The sequence below is a fragment of the Scyliorhinus torazame genome, chromosome 14 (genome assembly GCF_047496885.1).
Source record: "Scyliorhinus torazame isolate Kashiwa2021f chromosome 14, sScyTor2.1, whole genome shotgun sequence".
Taxonomy (NCBI): domain Eukaryota; kingdom Metazoa; phylum Chordata; class Chondrichthyes; order Carcharhiniformes; family Scyliorhinidae; genus Scyliorhinus; species Scyliorhinus torazame.
The window spans coordinates 10,030,059-10,054,339 of record NC_092720.1 but is presented as its reverse complement, the minus strand read 5'-3'; the positions used below and the strand labels follow the sequence as shown (position 1 = coordinate 10,054,339).

The 24,281-nt window shown below is 53.8% G+C and overlaps 1 protein-coding gene across 1 annotated transcript; it reads right to left on the bottom strand.

Moving 5' to 3' along the window:
- Positions 1-1,595: 1,595 nt before the first annotated feature.
- Positions 1,596-23,474, bottom strand: LOC140389517 (transmembrane protein 212-like). Its single transcript, XM_072473692.1, has 4 exons — positions 23,305-23,474; positions 18,169-18,228; positions 13,567-13,887; positions 1,596-4,351 (listed from the first exon to the last, which is right to left on the bottom strand). The coding sequence occupies exons 1-4, from the start codon at positions 23,461-23,463 to the stop codon at positions 4,331-4,333; spliced, it is 561 nt and encodes a 186-aa protein (XP_072329793.1). The 5' UTR covers positions 23,464-23,474; the 3' UTR covers positions 1,596-4,330.
- Between the last annotated feature and the right edge of the window lie 807 nt (positions 23,475-24,281).

The following is a 24,281-nucleotide window of genomic DNA, read 5'->3' as shown; positions in this document are numbered from 1 at the left end:
ACTGTCACAGAGGCTGCATCCCGAGAGAGCGGGAAAACTAGTGCCCTCTGGCTTTATAGTGGTCGTGTCCTGTCTGGTGATTGGCTGCTGTGTTCTGTGTGTTCACTGGTCATCCTGTGTGTCAATCACTGCCTGTGTGTGCACCATCATATACCTGTGTGTATATAATGACAGTACATTCTGGAGATATCGTTAAGCCTGCGCGGATTGAAACATGAGGGGTACAACTTGAGTTGGAATCCACGTGGGGTGAGTCAGAGATGGAGGCAATCGCTGAGGAGGGAATGATAGTTGTGAAAGTGGGTTTTGGTGAACACCTAACTTGAGTTCATCAGTAATTCTTTATGCAAACTGGAGATTTAGCAGTTTGGATCAGAAATTGGCTAGCTGAAAGAAGACAGAGGGTGGTGGTTCCTGGGAAATGTTCAGCCTGGAGTCCAGTTACTAGTGGTGTATCACAAGGATCTGTTTTGGGGCCGCTGCTGTTTGTTATTTTTATAAATGACCTGGAGGAGGGCGTAGAAGGATGGGTGAGTAAATTTACGGATGACACTAAAGTCGGTGGAGTTGTGGACAGTGCGGAAGGATGTTGCAGGTTACAGAGGCACATAGATAAGTTGCAGAGCTGGGTTGAGAAGTGGCAAATGGAGTTTAATGCAGAAAAGTGTGAGGTGATTCGTTTTGGAAGGAGTAACAGGAATACAGAGTACTGGGCTAATGGTAGTGTGGATGAGCAGAGAGATCTCGGTGTCCATGTACATAGACCCCTGAAAGTTGCCACCCAGGTTGAGAGGGTTGTTAAGAAGGCATATGGTGTGTTAGCTTTTATTGATAGAGGGATTGAGTTTTGGAGCCTGATGTCATGTTGCAGCTGTACAAAACTCTGGTGCGGCCGCATTTGGAGTATTGCGTGCAGTTCTGGTCGCCGCATTATAGGAAGGATGTGGAAACATTGGAAAGGGTGCAGAGGAGATTTACCAGGATGTTGCCTGGTATGGAGGGAAGATCTTATGAGGAAAGGCTGAGGGACTTGAGGTTGTTTTTGTTAGAGAGAAGAAGGTTAAGAGGTGACTTAATTGAGGCATACAAGATGATCAGAGGATTAGATAGGATGGGCAGTGAGAGCCTTTTTCCTCGGATGGTGATGTCCAGCACGACGGGACATAGCTTTAAATTGAGGGGAGATAGATATAAGACAGATGCCAGAGGTAGGTTCTTTATTCAGAGAGTAATAAGGGCATGGAATGCCCTGCCTGCAACAGTAGTGGACTCGCCAACATTAAGGGCAGTTAAATGGTCGTTGGATAGACATATGGACGATAAGGGAATAGTGTAGATGGGCTTTAGAGTGGTTTCACAGGTCGCGCAACATCGAGGGCCGAAAGGCCTGTACTGCGCTGTAATGTTCTATTGTCTATTGTCAAACTCGCACCAAGTCCCAACCGCCCCTTTCTCCTCATGCTCATTGAACTACATCGCCTCTCCGTCCAGCAACACCGCAATGTTAAAATCCTCATTGCTGCTTCCAAACACCTCCATTGCCTCCCCCACCCTTCCTCCAACCCCCCTCCACTCCCTATCACTGTGACCTCCTCTGGCCTTGCAATCACAAGAACACCGGATCTGAAGCAATAGGGTCAGGATTAGACCACTCTGCCCATCGAGCCTACTGCACCATTCACTGCGATCTTGGCTTTCATTTCTCTGCCTGTTCCACAAATCCCTTCCATTCTCTGAGAGACCAAAGGATCTCTCTGCCTCACAGCCTTCAATATATTCAGGGATGGAGCTTCCGCAACCATCCAGGCTGGAGAATTCCAAAGATTCACAGCCCTTTGAGTGAAGAACCTTCTCCTCATCTCAGTCCTAAATGATTGGCCCCCATGGTCTAGACTCTCCCGAGCAGCGGAAACAATCTCTCAGTGTCCGCCCGTTCAAACCCCTTCAGAATTTCCTATGATTCAGTGAGATTGTCTCATATTCGTCTACACTCCAGAGAATATAAACCAAATGTATTCAGCCTCCCCCGCCCCCATCACGGGACAACCCCCTCATCCTGGGGACCAGTTTTGTGAATCTTGGCTGTACCGTCTCCAGTGCAAGTAAATCCTTCCTTTTTAAAAAAAAGTTAGAGTACCCAATCCATTTTTTCCAATTGAGGGACAATTTAGCGTGGCCAATCCACCCAACCTGCACATCTTTGGGTTCTGATGGCGAAACCCACGCAGACACGGGGAGAATGTGCAAACTCCACACACAGTGACCCGGGGCCGGGTTCGAACCTGGGACCTCGGCGCCGTGAGGCAGCAGGGCAGTAAATCCTTCCGTCAGCGTGGAGCCCAAAACTGCGTCCAGTCTCCCAGACGCGGTCTCGCCCAACTGCAGCAAAACATTTTAAATTCTTGTCCTCCAATTCCCCTCGGCCAAAGTCTCTGAGGTCTCCGCACTCCCCTAACACCAGCCTCGCGCACCTTCCCAATTTGAACTGCTCTCCCATTGGAAGCCAGGCCTGTAGTGATCTGTATATCTGCTGGTATGTAAGGGGTTAACATCTGTAAGTAAGTGTTAAACAACACTAGGTGGCAGCACCAGCTATATGTAGATAAACTGCACTCAGAGGAGATTCCCGCCTCTTCGTATCAGGAGTGACTAGTAAACAGAGTGGTAGAGATATAGCTTAGTGAGCAGGTGTAGTTTAACATTATTTATACTTGATCTTATTTATCTAATTTTCAGTTATAGTTGGAGAAGAGTGAACAAACTCATAGTTAATTCATTATCGTTACTCAATAAAAAGTATTTGTTTAATTTGAAGACTGAGAGTGTCACTGAACATCAACCATCTGACCATCCTGGCAGTAAGCTAATGGGCAACAGGATATTACTGTACGTAATTTAATAGGATCTTCAGCAGGCCTCGCCTCGTCAACACCCGCCCTAAACCTGCCATCTCCTCTGCCTCACTTCCCTGCTTAAAATTCACCTTCCACACATAATGGATCATTTAAAAATCCAGAACATCCTGGAGGAAACATGGGGGAATCGGTTCTGATGTTAGGCCATTGTTACGCAGCACGGTAGCACAGTGGTTAGCACAGTTGCTTCACAGCTCCAGGGTCCCAGGTTCGATTCCCCGCTGGGTCACTGTCTGTGCGGAGTCTGCACGTCCTCCCCGTGTCTGTGTGGGTTTCCTCCGGGTGCTCCGGTTTCCGCCCACAGTCCAAAGACGTGCAGGTTAGGTGGATTGGCCGTGATAAATGGCCCTGAGAGTCCAAAAGCATTCGGTGGGGGTACGGGAATAGGATGGAGGTGTGGACTTGGGTGGGGTGCTCTTTCCCAGGGACGGTGCAGGCTCGATGGGCCGAATGGCCTCCTTCTGCACTGTAAATTCTGTGATCAATGAGCTGTAACCCTGTCAACTCTGTTCCTCTCCCCATGAACACCATTGTTCCTGCTCGGCATTAGTCTGGCCTTTCCCGCTTTCCATTTCAGATTCCCAGCAGCCGCTGCTCCTTCCTGAGATCTCCGGAGCCAGATGAAGGTCACATTTGATTCCGTGGCACATCTAAGAAGCACCCAGGAAAGATTTTGCAAAGCGAAATGCACCATGTGAATGGAGGTTACTGTCGAGGCCTCCGGCAGCCTTCCGGAAGGGGGAGGGGTGGGACGTGAGGGCTCGCCGGGTGGAAGGAGACACTGTGGGGTACGGCCTGCAAACCACAAATGCTCTGATCTCAGAGTCAGAAGATTCTGGGTTCGAGACACACCCGGGGCACAAGATTCCAAGCTCGCGCCCCAGCGCAGTGGTGAAGGAGTGCGGCACTGTCGGAGGAATAAACGTTAACCTCTGGCCCTCTCAGCTGGAAGTGAACATTCCTGCGGGCACTTTTTGAACAATAGCTGGGGGAGGTGGGGGGTAGGCGAGGGTGGGGGGGGGGGAGGCGAGGGTGGGGGGTGAGGGAGAGGATGGGAGTGATGGGGGGGGGTGTATCCCCTGGTGGTCTGGAGCCAACATTTATCACTTAATCAACATCTCTAAAACAGACTATCTGGTCATTATCACGTCGCTGTTTGTGGAGTCTTGCTGTGCACAAATTGGTTGGTGACATTACGACAGTGACCACACTTCGAAAAGCACTCAGGTTAGATGTCAAATGTTTTTGAATGCCCGGTGATTGCGAAGGTCACATTGGAATAGCCAGTCTTTACGGTGGGTACAGAGTTAAAAGGGGCAAATCCCTCCCTGACAATTACAAGTCCCTGTTTTCAGCAGCAATCCTTCAGCAACTCATTGAGAGGCGGGGATCCAGTAAGGCGGGATGAGGAATGGTTACCACCTCCAGCGCTGACCCTGCACAGAAGGAAATAAAGAATTGAGTGGATTCATTCCTGCGTTGGCTCAGTGAGTTTATGCCACAGCACACGGAGCCAGAGGAGCTGCACTGTCAGAGGAGCTGCACTGCCAGAGGATCTGCACTGCCAGAGGAGCTGCACTGCCAAAGATGCAGCACTGCCGGAGGAGCTGCACAGTCAGAGGTTCTGCACTGTCATAGGAGCTGCACTGCCAAAGATGCTGCACTGCCAGAGGAGCTGCACAGTCAGCGGAGCTGCACTGTCAGAGCAGCTGCACTGCCAGAGGAGCTGCACAGTCAGAGGTTCTGCACTGTCAGAGGAGCTGCACTGCCAGAGGAGCTGCACTGTCAGAGGAGCTGCACCGCCAGAGGAGCTGCACAGTCAGAGGAGCTGCACTGCCAGAGGAGCTGCATTGCCAGAGGAGCTGCACTGCCAGAGGAACTGCATTGCCAGAGGAGCTGTCTTTTTAATGTTACATTAAGCCGAAGACCTATTCATCCTCACAGGTGGTTGTAAATGAGGCTCCAACATTATTTTGAAGAACGGGATTTATTTCCGGTGTCCTGGCCTTTAACCTTTAACTAACTCCGCAAAACCATACAGAACCAAATTCCCCGTCCTTGCTCCCAGCAGTAGTGGGGCAGTCTCACAATGGAGAATCCAGGATATTATCATGTTGCACTTTGTGGAATCTCGATGTGTAAACATGCCGGCCTGGTTCTACATTAACGCAGTGACCACACTTCACAAAAGTACTTAATTGGCTGTAAAGCACTTTGGGACATCCTGGGGCGTGAAAGGTGCTATAGAAATGTACGATTTGTTTCTGCCTGTCGCCGTACAGCAGCTTCCTGGTTGCAACTGGGATCATATTGCGGGGTCTATAGCTACCCTCCACACACAAATTTGGGGACATGGGGTGTGGGTGGGGAGGAAGTGTGTGTGTGTGGTGGTGGTGGAGGGGGGGGGGGGGGGTGGTGGTAGTGTGGGTGAGCATGTACATCTTCACACACCCACCTTCCAGCATCTCACCCCTTAGCGGGAGAAGGTGTTGTGGAGCAATTCGACTGCAGGAGCGTCGTAGTCTGGTCCTGTCCGCCGGCAGTCTCTCACGCTCTGAGCCAGATCAGAATGAATTCCCACTGGGGTTGTGAGCTCCAATATCATTGACTTTGATGTGTGTGTGTGTGTGTGTGTGTGGGAGGGGGGGGGGGGGGCATTGTTCAATGCATTTGAACAATATTGAAAGCAGTATTGTGTATATACGTCAAAAGACCCTGTGACACACACTGAGGGCCTGTTACTTAATATCATTGAAGTACACACACTAAATGCCACATGTGTTTGAACTGAAAGTTTTGATAAGTTCCCATCTTTCTTGTATTCATCTGCCTTTCTCTCTCAGATTCCAATTTATTTCAGAAACATTCCCTGTGTTGTGATCCTCATCTCCCCTTTGAAGTCGCTGTGCAAGTTCAGAGCCACATTCCAGTTCAAAGGCTCCTTGTGTTAGTCCCTGCCTCTCTCCACTTCCGGCCTCTTTGATGGTAAGAGCCTCGGAACATGGGAATAGGAGGAGGCCATTCAGCCCCTTGAAACTATTCTAGCACCCGATCGGATCGTGGCTGATCTGCCACTCATAGCCGTTAATATCCTTCCTCGCTAAAAATCTATCAATCTCGGTTTTGAAATATTGAATTTACGCCCCCCCCCTCTCACCTCAATGTTTTTTTTGCGGAGAGAGTTCCAGATTCCACCACCCTTCGTGTGAAAAAGTCTTTCTGGACATCAGTTTACAAAGAACAAAGAAAAGTACAGCCAGGAACAGGCCCTTCGGCCCTCCAAGCCCGTGCCGACCATGCTGCCCGTCTGAACTAAAATCTTCTACACAGATGAGTTTATTCTGGATTATCCCACCTCCACTGTCCCCATTGCATTAAACATAGAACATACAGTGCAGAAGGAGGCCATTCGGCCCATCGAGTCTGCACCGACCCACTATAAGCCCTCACTTCCACCCTATCCTCGCACCCCAATAACCCTTCCTAACTTATTTTGGACACTAAGGGACAATTTATCCCCAGAACCCAGTAACCCCACCCAATACGAAGGGCAATTTTGGACACGAAGACCAATTTATCACGGCCAATCCACCTGACCCGCACATCTTTGGACTGTGGGAGGAAACCGGAGCACCCGGAGGAAACCCACGCAGACACGGGGAGAACGTGCAGACTCTGTACAGACAGTGATCCACCGGGGAATGGAACCCGGGACCCTGGTGCTTGTGAAGCCATAGTGCTAACCACTGTGCTACCGTGCTGCCCGATTAATTCTTTTCAGCTTCTTAAACACCTCCATTTGATTACCGTTTAATTCGCTACACAACTGTTGAGTCTTCTGGCTCAACCTTTCTTTCCGTATTTATTCCTCTCTCTTTCGAGCCGTGTGAAATGAAAATGAAATGAAAATCGCTTATTGTCACAAGTAGGCTTCAATGAAGTTGCTGTGAAGATTCACGTCTGTGTTCCCATTAATGTTCAGGAAGAAGCTCCAACTTCCACCCCTGCTTTGGCCTTGACCAGGGCTGCCCAGGTTTTATACCTTCATGATTCCCATCTTTCACCCTCGGAGGAACGTGTGTAAGGCCCAGACCCACGACCCAAACCTGGGAACCCCACCACCTGGAGGTTCCCCTCCAAGTCACTCACCACCCCGACTGGGAAATATATCGCCCGTTCCTGCACTGTCGCTGGGTCAAAACCCTGGTACTCCCTAACAGCACAGTGGGTGTACCTACACCTCCAGGACTGCAGCGGTTCAGCAAGGCGGCTCACCACCACCATCTGAAGGGCAACTAGGGATGGGCAATAAATGCTGGGCCTAACCAGCGATTAAAAAAAAAAAATCAGTTCTGTTCCCGTCGTGTGAAGCTCAGGAATGGACTTCAACAAACCTCCAGATCCAGAAAGGAAGGAAAATAGGAGCAGGAGGGGGCCATTCGGCCCTTCGAGCCCGCTCCGCCATTCATTATGATCATGGCTGATCATCCAACTCAGTAACCTGTTCCCACCCCCCCCCCCGTCCCATAGAAGCCAATCAAAACCCGCCTGCCCGCATCTCGCTCACATCCCACCCTGCACCAGACCCCAACACCTGTATTGTCCTCTCTGCACACACACCTGCCCCCAGCTACAGAACCCCCCCCCACCCACCTGCCCCATGTATCTCACCTCAATGCATCTCACCATGTCCTTTATGTGACCCCGAGCAAAAGTCAGCCCGTAACAGGAGAGCGGGAGAAGACTGGTGGCAGCAGCCCAGACCACACAGTTCTCACCTTCGCCAAGAAGAGGGCGGTGGAGTTATCCAGAGAGGTGCAGGAGAGGGATATCTCCGATGGGATTATCCGGGGAAGTGCAGGAGAGGGTGATCTCCGATGGGATTATCCGGGATGGTGGAGGAGAGGACTATCTCCGATGGGATTATCCGGGAAGGTGGAGGAGAGGACTATCGCTGATGGGATTATCCGGGGATGGTGCAGGAGAGGGATATCGCCGATGGGATTATCCGGGGATGGTGCAGGAGAGGGATATCTCCAATGGGATTATCTGGGGAGGTGCTCGAGAGGACAATCTCCGATGGGATTATCCGGGGAGGTGGAGGAGAGGGATATCTCCGATGGGATTATCCGGGGAGGTGCTCGAGAGGACGATCTCCGATGGGATCATCCGGGGAGGTGGAGGAGAGGACTATCTCCGATGAGATTATCCGGGGAAAGTGGAGGAGAGGGCGATGTACGATGGGATTATCCGGGAAGGTGCAGGGGAAGACTACCTCCGATGGGATTATCTGGGATGGTACAAGAAAGTGCGATCTCCAATGGGATTATCCGGGAAGGTGGAGGAGAGGACTATCGCCGATGGGATTATCCGGGGATGGTACAGGAGAGGGCGATCTCCGATGGGATTATCCGGGAAGGTGGAGGAGAGGACTATCGCCGATGGGATTATCTGGGATGGTGCAGGAGAAGACAATCTTCGATGGGATTATCCGGGGATGGTGCAGGAGAGGACTGTCTCCGATGGGATTATCCGGGGAGTGGCTTGAGAGGGCGATCTCCGATGGGATTATCCGGGATGGTGCAGTGGAGGACTATCTCCGATAGGATTATCCGGGATTGTGCAGGGGAGGGATATCTCCGATAGGATTATCCGGGATTGTGCAGGGGAGGGATATCTCTGATGTGATTATCCGGGGAGGTGCTCGAGAGGACGATCTCCAATGGGATTATCCGGGATGGTGCAGGGGAGGACAGTCTCCGATGGGATTATCCGGGGAGGTGCTCGAGAGGACGATCTCCGATGGGATTATCGGGGGAAGGTGGAGGAGAAGACTATCGCCGATGGGATTATCCGGGGAAGGTGGAGGAGAGGGCGATCTCCGATGGGATTATCCGGGATGGTACAAGAGAGGGCGATGTCTGATGGGATTATCCGGGAAGGTGCAGGGGAGGATTATCTCTGATGGGATTATCCGGGATGGTGCTCGAGAGGACGATCTCCAATGGGATTATCTGGGATGGTGCAGGGGAGGACTATCTCCGATGGGATTATCCGGGGAAGGTGGAGGAGAGGACGGTCTCTGATGGAATTATCCGGGAAGGTGGAGGCCAGGACGGTCTCTGATGGGATTATCCGGGAAGGTGGAGGAGAGGACTATCTCCGATGGGATTATCCGGGGAAGGTGGAGGAGAGGGCGATCTCCGATGGGATTATCCGGGAAGGTGGAGGAGAGGACGGTCTCTGATGGGATGATCCGGGAAGGTGGAGGAGAGGACGGTCTCTGATGGGATTATCCGGGAAGGTGGAGGAGAGGACGGTCTCTGATGGGATTATCCGGGGAAGGTGGAGGAGAGGACTATCTCCGATGGGATTATCCGGGGAAGGTGGAGGAGAGGGCAATCTCCGATGGGATTATCCAAGAAGGTGGAGGAGAGGACGGTCTCTGATGGGATTATCCGGGAAGGTGGAGGAGAGGACGGTCTCTGATGGGATTATCCGGGGAAGGTGGAGGAGAGGGCGATCTCCGATGGGATTATCCGGGAATGTGGAGGAGAGGACGGTCTCTGATGGGATTATCCGGGAAGGTGGAGGAGAGGGCGATCTCCGATGGGATTATCTGGGTAGGTGGAGGAGAGGACGGTCTCTGATGGGATTATCCGGGAAGGTGGAGGAGAGGACGGTCTCTGATGGGATTATCCGGGAATGTGGAGGAGAGGACGGTCTCTGATGGGATTATCCGGGAAGGTGGAGGAGAGGGCGATCTCCGATGGGATTATCTGGGTAGGTGGAGGAGAGGACGGTCTCTGATGGGATTATCCGGGAAGGTGGAGGAGAGGACGGTCTCTGATGGGATTATCCGGGAAGGTGGAGGAGAGGACGGTCTCTGATGGGATTATCCGGGAAGGTTGAGGAGAGGGCGATCTCCGATGGGATTATCTGGGAAGGTGGAGGAGAGGACGGTCTCTGATGGGATTATCCGGGAAGGTGGAGGAGAGGACGGTCTCTGATGGGATTATCCGGGAAGGTGGAGGAGAGGACGGTCTCTGATGGGATTATCCGGGAAGGTGGAGGAGAGGGCGATCTCCGATGGGATTATCTGGGAAGGTGGAGGAGAGGACGGTCTCTGATGGGATTATCCGGGAAGGTGGAGGAGAGGACTATCTCCGAGGCGGAGGTCAGCATGCGACAACCAAGTGAGTCCCTAATGCAGAGTGAGCCGCCCTCTCCCCCAGACCACTCCTTTCTGTGATCGCACCAAGTGTCTTGTCTACAGGGTCACCATCAGACCAGGTCGGCCTGTCGGGGGTACCTCACCCCCAGCCACAACCCCAGCACACCCCAGAGGAACAGTCCGGGAGAGACACTGTTTTCTCAGCATTTATTCTCAGCTACAAAAACAAACAGAGGATAACAAAGAGAGAAATAAGGATAGAGAGGATCAAATATGAAGGTAGGCTAGCCAGTAACATTAGGAATGATAGTAAAAGTTTCTTTAAATACATTAAAAACAAACGGGAGGCAAAAGTTGACATTGGGCCGCTCCAAAATGACGCTGGTAATTTTGTGATGGGAGACAAGGAAATAGCTGAGGAACTAAATAAGTACTTTGCGTCAGTCTTCACAGTAGAAGACATGAGTAATATCCCAACGATTCTGGAGAGTCAGGGGGCAGAGTTGAATATGGCAGTCATCACAAAGGAGAAAGTGCTAGAGAAACTAAGAGGTCTAAAAATTGATAAATCTCCGGGCCCAGATGGACTACATCCTAGAGTTCTAAAGGAGATAGCTGAAGAAATAGTGGAGGCGTTAGTTATGATCTTTCAAAAGTCACTGGAGTCAGGGAAAGTCCCAGAGGATTGGAAAATCGCTGTTGTAACCCTCCTGTTCAAGAAGGGAACAAGGAAAAAGATGGAAAATTATAGGCCAATTAGCCTAACCTTGGTTGTTGGCAAGATTCTAGAATCCATTGTTAAGGATGAAATTTCAAAATTCTTGGAAGTGCAGGGTCAGATTAGGACAAGTCAGCATGGATTTAGTAAGGGGAGGTCGTGCCTGACAAACCTGTTAGAGTTCTTTGAAGAGATAACAAATAGGTTAGACCAAGGAGAGCCAATGGATGTTATCTATCTTGACTTCCAAAAGGCCTTTGATAAGGTGCCTCACGGGAGACTGCTGAGTAAAATAAGGGCCCATGGTATTCGAGGCAAGGTACTAACATGGATTGACGATTGGCTGTCAGGCAGAAGGCAGAGAGTTGGGATAAAAGGTTCTTTTTCGGAATGGCAACCGGTGACGAGTGGTGTCCCGCAGGGTTCAGTGTTGGGGCCACAGCTGTTCTCTTTATATATTAACGATCTAGATGACGGGACTGGGGGCATTCTGGCTAAGTTTGCCGATGATACAAAGATAGGTGGAGGGGCAGGTAGTATGGAGGAGGTGGGGAGGCTGCAGAAAGATTTAGACAGTTTAGGAGAGTGGTCCAAGAAATGGCTGATGAAATTCAACTTGGGCAAGTGCGAGGTCTTGCACTTTGGAAAAAAGAATAGAGGCATGGACTATTTTCTAAACGGTGACAAAATTCATAATGCTGAAGTGCAAAGGGACTTGGGAGTCCTAGTCCAGGATTCTCTAAAGGTAAACTTGCAGGTTGAGTCCGTAATTAAGAAAGCAAATGCAATGTTGTCATTTATCTCAAGAGGCTTGGAATATAAAAGCAGGGATGTACTTCTGAAGCTTTATAAAGCACTAGTTAGGCCCCATTTAGAATACTGTGAGCAATTTTGGGCCCCACAGCTCAGGAAGTACATACTGGCACTGGAGCGGGTCCAGCGGAGATTCACACGGATGATCCCAGGAATGGTAGGCCTAACATACGATGAACGTCTGAGGATCCTGGGATTATATTCATTGGAGTTTAGGAGGTTGAGGGGAGATCTAATAGAAACTTACAAGATAATGAATGGCTTAGATAGGGTGGACGTAGGGAAGTTGTTTCCATGAGCAGGGGAGACTAGGACCCGGGGGCACAGCCTTAGAATAAAAGGGAGTCACTTTAGAACAGAGATGAGGAGAAATGTCTTCAGCCAGAGTGTGGTGGGTCTGTGGAATTCATTGCCACAGAGGGCGGTGGAGGCCGGGACATTGAGTGTCTTTAAGACAGAAGTTGATAAATTCTTGATTTCTCGAGGAATTAAGGGCTATGGAGAGAGAGCGGGTAAATGGAGTTGAAATCAGCCATGATTGAATGGTGGAGTGGACTCGATGGGCCGAATGGCCTTACTTCCGCTCCTAGGTCTTATGGTCTTATTTACCTGCACCCTCCACAATCGCAGAAACTATCACCTCAACGGGGTGATTGTTCTATCCTCACCATCTGTCCCTATCAACAGGGGTATCGGAGGCTGCCACAAGCCAGGCCAGTGATAGGTTCTGCGGCCCCTGTCCTGCCTCCCCAGTGGGTGTCCCCACTGGGTGGGCACTGGCCACTGGCAGTGTGGCCCTGGTGGTGCGGGGGAGAGGGTCTCTGTGTGCCACCAATCACCTCCATGATTAGAGACCTGGTCCTACAGGTGAGGGTGAGGCAGGGACGTGTGCGCCTGCTGGGAGCGTGGCGACAGTGTGACGTGGGTCCCGGGTGTGACACCCTGACTGGGGGCAGGATGGGTAGGAGCAGGGGCAGGGTGGGAAGGGCTTGGAGACAGCTGGTGGTCCTGCGGGGTGGTCTGGCTGATAGTGTGACTGGTGTGGCCTCTGCCCTGAGAGGGGCAGTGTGCCAGGGAGGGTGTCGCGGCAGGGGTTCTGTGTTTGGGGTGAGCTCTGCGATCCCCCTGCTTCCCCTGCAGTGGGGCCGAGTTACTGGTGAGTGAACTGGGGAGTGGCAGCACCTGGGGGGCTGGCGACCGAGCTTGGCCACGCCCATCCCGGTGACGGGTCAGCCGGGGTCTGAGGTTTCCAGAGGGGCGGCCTGGGAGGGCTCCCAAATGACCAGAGGCTCTGTGAACATTTACAGGACACAGCGAGCAGTCGGCAGGGTGAGGCGCCGGGGAGACAGTAACATGTACCAAAGGGGTGGGTTTGAAACACATACAGCAGCAATGGGGGTCTGAGTCAGGCCACCCAGATCCCGAGGGAGACAGTTTTTAACAGTTTTTAAAACGTTGCTTACCTGCTCCCTCCCCCGCAGCAGCCATGTCGCCCGTTTGTAAATACCTGGCGTAAATCGGGCCAACGTGACTCCCGCCTGAGAGGGGCGGAGCATCGTGGAGGCCCGGCGCACACTGGGTCGAATGGCTAGTCACATTTAAATGAATTCATTGCCCATCCCCAATTGCCCTTGGGGAAGGTGTTGGTGAGCTGCTTTGTTAAACCACTGCGCCTGTGGTGTGGACGGACCCACAGTGCCGACCTGGTCGTTGTTACACTGCCATTAATGGGGGCTTGCTCTGCATCAATGTCCATTCCTGCAGTACAACAGACTGCACTCCATTGGCCGTCAAACACTTTGAGACATCCTGAGGTTGTGACAGGTGCTATATAAATGGAGGTTCTTTCTGTCTCTCTCTCTGTCTTTCTTGCACAGAGAGGGTCCCTGAAACTGAGCTCCTCAATCTACCTCATCCCAATGAAGGGTAAAACTGACCATACTTACGGTGAGCGTTCCTGTTGCGTTGAACCTCACTGTCAGTCGGACAGAGAAAAGCAGAGACAGGGAGAAGATGACAGCGCTGAGCAGCAGACTGGTGAGTTGAAGGACCAGGTGGTAATATTCGTAAAGCGGGGGGTCCACGCAGACGGTGGGGGGGCTGTAGCCATACGGAAATTGGACAGCGAATCCCAGATAACCTGTGCCTGTAATTCCCGCCAAGGAGTAGTAGCAGAGTGGACCAATCAGGATGGCAGCCAGCGCAATGACGAATTGTAGGGGTGAGGCGATCAGATTGACGATGGCCAAGGGCAACGCAAACATTCTCTGCGAATGGAAATGGGAGCAAGTTCCGTCAAACACACCGAGACACTCAACTGGGCAATCTCCCCACTCCCCCTACACCCTCACCCTCACCCCCACACCCCCTCCCCACTCCCCCTACACCCTCACCCCCACCCCACTCCCCCTACACCCTCACCCCCTCCCCACTCCCCCTACACCCTCACCCCCTCCCCACTCCCCCTACACCCTCACCCCACTCCCCCACACCCCCTCCTCACTCCCCCTACACCCTCACCCCCACACCCCCTCCCCACTCCCCCTACACCCTCACCACACACCCCCTCCCCAAACACCTTCACCCCACACCCCCTCCCACTCCCCCTACACCCTCACCCCCACACCCCCTCCCCACTCCCCCTACACCCTCACCCCCTCCCCACTCCCCCTACACCCTTACCCCACACCCCCTCCCCACTCCCCCTACACCCTCACCCCACACCCCCTCCCCACTCCCCCTACACCCTCACCCCACACCCCCTCCCCACTCCCCCTACACCCTCACCCCCTCCCCACTCCCCCTACACCCTCACCCCACACCCCCTCCCCCACTCCCCCTACACCCTCACCCCACTCCCCCACACCCCCTCCTCACTCCCCCTACACCCTCGCCCCCACACCCCCTCCCCACTCCCCCTACACCCTCACCCCCTCCCCACTCCCCCTACACCCTCACCCCCACAGCCCCTCCCCCTACACCCTCACCCCCTGCCCACTCCCCCTACACCCTCACCCCACTCCCCCACACCCCCTCCTCACTCCCCCTACACCCTCACCCCCACACCCCCTCCCCACTCCCCCTACACCCTCACCCCCACACCCCCTCCCCACTCCCCCTACACCCTCACCCCCACACCCCCTCCCCACTCCCCCTACACCCTCACCCCCACACCCCCTCCCCACTCCCCCTACACCCTCACCCCCACACCCCCTCCCCACTCCCCCTACACCCTCACCCCCAGACCCCATCCCCACTCCCCCTACACCCTCACCCCCACACCCCCTCCCCTCTCCCCCTACACCCTCACCCCCACACCCCCTCCCCACTCCCCCTACACCCTCACCCCCACACCCCCTCCCCACTCCCCCTACACCCTCACCCCACACCCCCTCCCCACTCCCCCACACCCTCACCCCACACCCCCCTCCCCACTCCCCCGACCCCCTCACCCACACCCCCACACCCCGACACATCCACACCCCCTCCCCACTCCCCCTACACCCTCACCCCCACACCCCGACACATCCACACCCCCTCCCCACTCCTCCTACACCCCCACTCCCCCTACACCCTCACCCCCCCCACACTGACACATCCACAACCCCATCCCACTCCCCCCTACACCCTCACGCCACACCCCCTCACCCACTCCCCCCACCCCCCCACCCCAACACATCCCCCCCCCACTACCCCTGCACCCTCACCCCACACACCCTCCCCACTCCCCCTACACCCCCACTCCCTCACCCTGACACATCCACCCCCCCCACTCCCCCTACAACCTCACACCCCCACCCTGACACATCCACACCTCCGCCCCACTCCCCCAACACTCTCACCCTCACCCCCACCCCGACACATCCACACCCCCCACTCCCCCAACACTCTCACCCTCACCCCCACACTGACACATCCACACCCCCTCCCCACTCCCCCAATACTCTCACCCTCACCCCCTCACCCTGACACATCCACACCCCCTCCCCACTCCCCCAATACCCTCACCCTCACGCCTCCACCCTGGCACATCCACCCCCCCCACTCCCCCTACACCCTCACACCCTCACCCTGACACACCCACACCCCCTCCCCACTCCCCCTACACCCCCACCCCCCACCCTGACACATCCCCTCCTACTCTCAATACACCCTCAACCCCACCCCCCCACCCTGACACATCCACACCCCCCTCCCCCTACACCCTCAACCCCCCACCCACGACACATCCACACCCGCTCCTCACTCCCCCTGCACCCTCACCCCACCCCCCCACCCCGACACATCCACTCCCCCACTACCCCTACACCCTCACCCCACACACCCTCCCCACTCCCCCTACAGCCCCACTCCCTCACCCTGACACATCCACCCCCCCCACTCCCCCTACAACCTCACACCCCCACCCTGACACATCCACACCTCCGCCCCACTCCCCCAACACTCTCACCCTCACCCCCACCCCGACACATCCACACCCCCCACTCCCCCAACACTCTCACCCTCACCCCCACACTGACACATCCACACCCCCTCCCCACTCCCCCAATACTCTCACCCTCACCCCCTCACCCTGACACATCCACACCCCCTCCCCACTCCCCCAATACCCTCACCCACACGCCTCCACCCTGGCACATCCACCCCCCCCCACTCCCCCTACACCCTCACACCCTCACCCTGACACACCCACACCCCCTCCCCACTCCCCCTACACCCCCACCCCCCACCCTGACACATCCACACCCCCCTCCCCCTACACCCTCAACCCCCCACCCACGACACATCCACACCCCCTCCTCACTCCCCCTGCACCCTCACCCCACCCCCCCACCCCGACACATCCACTCCCCCTACACCCTCAACCACAAATCCCCTCACCCCCACCTCCGGCACAACCACACACCCTCGCCACTCCCCCTCCACCCTCACCCCCCCACCCTGACACATCCCCCCACTCCCAATACACCCTCACCCCCACCTCCTCACCCCCGACACATCCACACCCCCACTCCCCTACACCCTCAACCCCCCACCCCTGACACATCCACACCCCTTCCTCACTCCTCCTACACCCTCACCCAACCCCCCCACCCTGACACATCCACTCCTCCCACTCCCCCTACACCCTCAACCGCAAATCCCCTCACCCCCACCTCCGACAAAACCACACCCCCTCGCCACTCCCCCTACACCCTCACTCCCACCCCCCCAATACATCCACACCCCCTACCCCCTCACCTCCTCGCTCCCAACACATCCACACACCCTCCCCACTTCCCCTACACCCACCCCCCACCCCGACACATCCACACCCCCTCCCCACTCCCCCTACACCCTCACCCCCCCGGCACATCCACACACCCTCCTCACTCCCCCTACACCCTCTCCCCCACCCCCTCGCCACTCCCCTACACCCTCACCCTCCCACCGACACATCCACACCCCCTCCCCACACCCCCATACCCTCACCCCCCACCCCGATACATCCACACCCCCCTCCCCACTCCCCCTACACCCTCACCCCCACCCCGACACATCCACACCACCTCCCCACACTTCCCTGCACCCTCACCCCCACCTCCTCACCCCAACACATCCACACGCCCACCCCACTCCCCCTACACCCTCACCCCACCCCGACACATCCACACACCCTCCCCACCCCCCTCCACTCTCACCCTCACCCCATCACCCCCAACACATCCACACCCCCTCCCCACACCCCCTCCACCCTCACCCTCACCCCCCCACTCCCAACACATCCACACTCCCTCCTCACTCCCCCTACACCCTCACCCCCACCCCGACACATCCACACCCCCTCCCCCTCACCCCCACCTCCTCACCCCAACACATCCTCACTACCTCCCACAGTCCCAGCCCCACCACACATCCACACCACCTCCCACCTCCTCATTCCACCCCCTCACCCTCACTACACGTTCACACCCTCTCCAGTATTCTCAGCCCATTCCCCCACCCTCATTACACACCTGCACCCTCTCCCACCTCCTCATTCCCCTCATCCCACAGCCACATGCCCAGCACCTTGTCCCACCTCCTCACCAACTACCCCTCACTCACTCCCCATTCCAATCCCTCCGCAAACCCTCCCCCTCCCACTTCTCCCCATCCCTCCTCAACCCCCACTGCTCCCACCCTCCAGCAATTCCCACTCCCATTTCCCCCCAAATCCCCTTCCCTGTCCCCCCCCCCACTGCCCCCCCCTCCCCCCCGCCCCCCCCCAATCTCCCTTCACTCCTCATTCACCCCACTCTATCTCCTCAGCACCTCCACTTTTCCCCAAACTCTTCCCCATTCCCAGCTCCCTGACCTCCACTAGCATTCCCTCAACTCCTCAGCCATTCAGCCAAAGACACTTCCTCTTCCATTGTCCATTGTGTCTGTGCTGGATGCTTGATGGCCCCACACCAGGGAAGCTTACATGCTGTTTTTCCGCACAATGCTTCCTGGACTTGTTGGTGTGGGGACCAATCCTGAGGCAGGTGGGAGAAAAGTAACATGAAAGGACTGATCATAATTACCAGAAATTGCAAACCGGGGTCTCTCTCCTCGAGCAGCACCAACAACCCCACAATTAGCGCCTGTTAAGGAGAAGTAAACACCATTAAGACGATCCATTTTGCGATATTTGTGACAGTTGAGGACTGTCAGAGGATACAGCAGGATTTAGATTGTTTGGAGACTTGGGCGGAGAGATGGCAGATGGAGTTTAATCCGGACAAATGTGAGGTAATGCATTTTGGAAGGTCTAATGCAGGTAGGGAATATACAGTGAATGGTCGAACCCTCAAGAGTATTGAAAGTCAGAGAGATCTAGGAGTACAGGTCCACAGGTCACTGAAAGGGGCAACACAGGTGGAGAAGGTAGTCAAGAAGGCATACGGCATGCTTGCCTTCATTGGCCGGGGCTTTGAGTATAAGAATTGGCTAGACATGTTGCAGCTGTATAGAACCTTAGTTAGGCCACACTTGGAGTATAGTGTTCAATTCTGGTCGCCACACTACCAGAAGGATGTGGAGGTTTTAGAGAGGGTGCAGAAGAGATTTACCAGGATGTTGCCTGGTATGGAGGGCATTAGCTATTAGGAGACGCTGAATAAACTCGGTTTGTTCTCACTGGAACGACGGAGGTTGAGGGGCGACCTGATAGATGTCTACAGAATCATGAGGGGCATAGACAGAGTGGATAGTCAGAGGCTTTTTCCCAGGGTAGAGGGGTCAATTACTAGGGGGCATATGTTTAAGGTGCGAGCGGCAAGGTTTAGAGGTGATGTCCGAGGCAAGTTTTTTACACAGAGGGTAGTGGGTGCCTGGAACTCGCTGCCGGAGGAGGTGGTGGAAGCAGGGACGATAGTGACGTTTAAGGGGCATCTTGACAAATACATGAATAGGATGGGAATAGAGGGATATGGACCCCGGAAGTGTAGAAGATTTTAGTTTAGACGGGCAGCGTGGTCGGCACGGGCTTGGAGGGCCGAAGGGCCTGTTCCTGTGCTGTACGTTTCTTTGTTCTTTGTTTGTTGATATCTCAATGTCAGTGGAAAATGGAAAATTGCCCAAATCTGTCCTGTCCACGAAAAGCAGGATAAATTCAACCTGGCCGTTACCATCCTGGCAGCCTATCCTCAATCATCAGTTAAGTGATGGGTCATTAACAGTGCTATCCAGAGGCACTCACTCAGCAATAACCTGCTCACTCAGCTCAGTACAGCCTTGGTTCAAACATGAGCAACAGAACTGAGCTCCAGAGGTCAGGTGAGAGTGACTGCCCTCGACATCAAGGCAGCATTTGAGGATCTTGCTGCATTTGGAGGTGGACTGCTTCAGTATCTGAGGAGTCATGAATGATGCTGAACATTGCACAGTCGTCAGCGAACATCCCCACTTCTGTCCTGATGATGGAAGGAAGGTCATCGATGAAGCAGCTGAAGATGGTTGGGTCTAGGACAATACCCTGAGGAACTCCTGCAGTGATGTCCTGGAGCTGAGATGATTGACCTCCAACCACCACAACCATCTTCCTTTGTGCCGGGTATGACTCCAACCAGCGGAGAGATTTCCCTTGATTCCCATTTACTCGTTTCACTTGGGTTTCTTGTTTCATATTTGATCAAATTTGATCCACTTTTACACAAAATCTCTAGTGAAACCTGGAGTTGAGTAACCCTGGTGGGTACCAAACAGAGCATCTGTGAACAGGTTATTGCTGAGTAAGTGTTGCTTCATTGCACTGTCGACAACACCTCCTATTGCTTTGCTGATGATTGAGAATAGATGGAACGGTAACTGGCCAGACTGGTCCTGTTTTCTGTGAGCATTTTCCCTGTTCCTTCAATGTGCTGGAGTCAAACTATCTTAAACCTCCTACCTAACGGCACGTGGGGTAGCTGGTTACTCTTTCGAAGGGCCAGTGCAGACTCAATGGCCGAATGGCCTTCTTCTGCAATTTAGGGATTCTATGTCTGCTCCACAGGGATGGCAGCGGTTCAAGAAGGCAGCTCCCCACCACTTTCTCAAAGCCAGTTTGGGATGGGCAATAGGTGCTGGCCTTGACACCGATGGTTACGTCCTGAGGATGATTCTGCACTCTCATCTCTGAGTCTGAAGGTTGTTGGTTCAAATCCCACTGCAGAGGCTTAAAAAAATGCAGGCTGCCACTGAAGGAGTGCTGCACTGTTGGAGGTGCTGTCTCTCAATGAGATGTGGAACGGACGCCAGGCCCTTCCTCTCCGGCCGAGGGGTGGACAGTCTCTTGGCCGAACCCAAAGAACAATGATGTTCTCCCCAGTGTCAGGACAATATTTATCCTTCAGCTAACATTGTGGTGACAGATGATCTGGTCATTATCACAGTGAGGGAGTTCCCCCCCCCCCCAATTAAGGGGCAATTTAGCGTGGCCAATCCACCTACCCTGCACATCTTGTTGGGTTGTGGGGTTGAGACCCACCCAGCCACGGGGAGAATATGCAAACTCCACACGGACAGTGACCCAGAACCGGGGTCGAACCCGGGTCCTCGGCGCCGTGAGGCAACAGTGCTAACCACTGCGCCACCGTGCCGCCCCCACTCTGACTGAGTTTGCCGTGTACACATTGGTTGCTGTGTTTCTTATGTAACAACAGTGATTATATCTCATTGTGATACCCTGAGAATATAAAAGGTGCTATATGAAGACAAGTCTTCCATCCAGCTTATTAACTCGAAACTTTGATGTAATTGAACAGGATTTCAGTAAGAATGGAGCAAATCTTACTGCAACCCCACCCTTGATCAACCTGGATTTTGGACTCAAATGTTTTGAATGGGTGTTAAACCATACACCATGGCTTTATTAATAATCATATCTCAAAGTACTTTAACTTATTACAATCCGGACCAGACCCCAACATTTGCTAGGATACCGGAGAGAACCCCCAATATTTTTTAATTTGCAAAGCTATGAGGCAAGAATACTTCACTTCAGAAGTGACTCCATGCACTAATAGGGATATGGTTAATTAAAACAAACTCTATTACTAACACAGTATAAAACTAACTTTGACATCATAAAATAAATAGTTTACAACTAACATTAAACAATGCTTAACAATAAAATGAATCTCCTAGCTGCTATCTTTTTAAAAAATCTCCAATCAGGCAAAACCCATATCTGGTCAAAACCCAGGTTTAAATACAGTCATCAACCAGAGGAATACTTGTTGGATCGAAATGACTTGGAGAGAGACAGAGAGATCCTTCAGGAAAGAGCCTGCAGATTCGTGCCTGTATCAAACCACTGTTTAAATTGACAGCTTTTTCCGGAAGCTGCCTGTTCACAGACAAAACTAAGCTGATTGGCTCAGAAACCTGACTGATTCAGCCCCTTCCTCCTCCCAATAATTACACCCAATAATATCCCGCTCAAATCCCGTGACCGGATTAATCAAGTTTAAACATGTCTCTAATTCTCTACACCCCAGAAATCATAACAAAAATCCATTAGGATTGTCTTTATACACATGGTGTGAAATAAGGATGAACACATTTTTATGACACCTTAATTACCCCTTCTGTAACCACAGTGTCTGCCTGTCTTTTAAACCAGGATTTTAAAAATCCTTACTGCAGTAGATACATACACACACTAACCCAGGTGTTTACCCATTACTAACCCATGTACATATACTACAATATATATTGAAAGTCTACATTTATCACAACCCGTAACATTTAATGATACAGGTACAATTGTGTAGTGACTATGTTACTGGACTGGATAATCTAAAGAACATGGACGGGATTCTCCTTTCCGGGGACTTTCCCCACGCCGGCGGGAAAACTGGCGCGAACCACTCCGGCGTCACCAGCCCCCGAAAGTGTGGAATTCTCCGCACTTCTGGGGGCTAGATGGACGCCGGAGGGGTTGGGGCCGCGCCAGCCAGCGCCGAAGGGACTGCGTGAGTTAACGTGTGCGGCAAAGTGGCCAGCGTGATCTCGGCATTCGCAGAACCGCTGGCGTGTTTCGGCGCATGCGCGGGGGGTTCTCTTCTCCGCGCCGGCCATGGCGGAGCCCTACAGAGGCCGGCGCGGAAGGAAGGAGTGCCCCCATGGCACAGGCCCACCCGCAGATCGGTGGGCCCCGATTGCCCCCCCCCCCCCAGTGTCGGATCCCCCCCCGCGCCCCCCCAAGGACCGCCCCCGCCGACATACATGCCAGGTCCCGCCGTGTGGGCCATGTCTAACCCACGCCGGTGGGACTGGCCAAAAGCGGACAGCCGCTCGGCCCATCGGGGCCCGGAGAATTGCTGGGGGGGCCGCTGCCAACGGCCCCCAACTGGCGTGGCGTGAACCCCGCCCCCGCCCGGAAAACGCCGCCGGAGAATTCAGCAGCTGCCGATGGGGCGGCGGGATTCGCCGTGAGTTCAAATGAGTTCAAATCTCACTCTGATATACTGAAAATTTAAAACCAGTTTTTAAAAATCCTGAAAATTAATGGCTGGTCTCAGGAAAAATAACTGTTGGATTGTCGGAAAATCCAACTGGCTCATTCGTCTCTGTTCAGGGAAGAAAAGCTGTTATTCCTACCCAGCCTGGGCCTGTCTGTGACTCCTGTCTGACACCAATGAGATTAACTGTGAACTGCCCAATAGAACAGAGCTGGGTGAGGCCATTCGGCCCATCCAGACTGCTTCGCTATTCAAATAAATCATGACTGATCTGTATCTCGGACCAATCTCTCTGGGCAGGATTTTCCAATAGCTCCCGCCAGTAGCGACCCCTCTACCACGGGTTCCCCAGCGGCGGAGAGCCAGCGGGAACACCGGGAAACCCGTTGACAGTGTTGGGGGCGGGTGTTCCCCCTGCCAGACAATGCCGGGCCCTCTCTACCTCCTTTCCCCAATCACAATCCATTAATCTCCGCGAACTCGCTTTCCCCCCCTGGAATCCACAAGGTTTAAAGGGGGAAGGACTGGATCAGCTGCTGAAACTGGGTCAACATCCTGGAACTCCCTCCCTAACAGCACAGTGGGTGTACCTACACCACGCGGACCGCAGCGGTTCAAGAAGGCAGCTCACCACCACCTTCTCAAGGGCAACTAGGGATGGGGCAGTAAATGCTGGCCGAGCCAGTCGTACACACGCACCAATAACGAATGCAAATTATTTAAGTCCCCTACCACAGCCCCATTCCAGATGGGACAAGCTATCTTGGCACTCCACCCTGCAAACCAGGGCTTGTAGGAAAAAACTGGGAAGAAAGTGATGACTCCCAAGAAAATGGAGATGATGCCAAAGGCGAGGAGGGTCCTTCCGATGTGCAGGTATGAACGTTTCATCTCTCTCCCTCTCTCCCCTCTGAATGAAGTGAATAATATCTCCTGTTTTGTTGCTGTTCCTAACTGCCTGCTCCATGGTGATAATCAGCAGGAAGCCAAGTCCTCACAACTGACTGCAGCACAGTAATTATCCCAATAACAAGAGCAGAATAGAATGTCCTGCGACAATCACAGCAACGTTACGCCGGGGATGTTTAACGCCCTGACACGTAAGGAGGTATTAGGACAGGTGGTCATAAGATTTGTCAAAGAGGAAGGAATGTCTTAAAGGTGGAGAGAGGGGAGGAGAGGTTTAGTGAGGGAATTCCAGGGCTTAGGACCCAGGCAGCTGAAGGCACGGCCGCCAATGGTGCAGCGACGGGAATTTCTGATCTGCAACAGGCCCAAACTGGGCGAGCGCAGAGATCTCGGAGGGATGTGGGGTTGGAGGTGATTAAAGAGATAGGGTGGGGCAAGGACTGATGGGAGGGGGGGGGGGGGGGGGTAATGGGGGCAGGAGGTGGATCTCATGAACGAGATAGGTTGGGGGAGGGCGTTGGGGGAGCAAATTAAAGATGTGAGCCCAGGTCTAAGGCAGATAGAGGGAGAGGGCTTGAGAGGAAATTCCATTTGATGGGCTAGTGGAAAATGAAGGGAGTGGGCAGGGCAATTGGCCAGGTTATCATTCGTTCATGGGGCGTGCCAGCATTTATTGCCCATCCCTAATTGCCCTTGAGGGGGCTGTTAAGAGTCAACCAGGGCAGCACGGTGGCACAGTGGTTAGCACTGCTGCCCCACGGCGCCAAGGTCCCAGGTTCGATCCCGGCTCTGGGTCACTG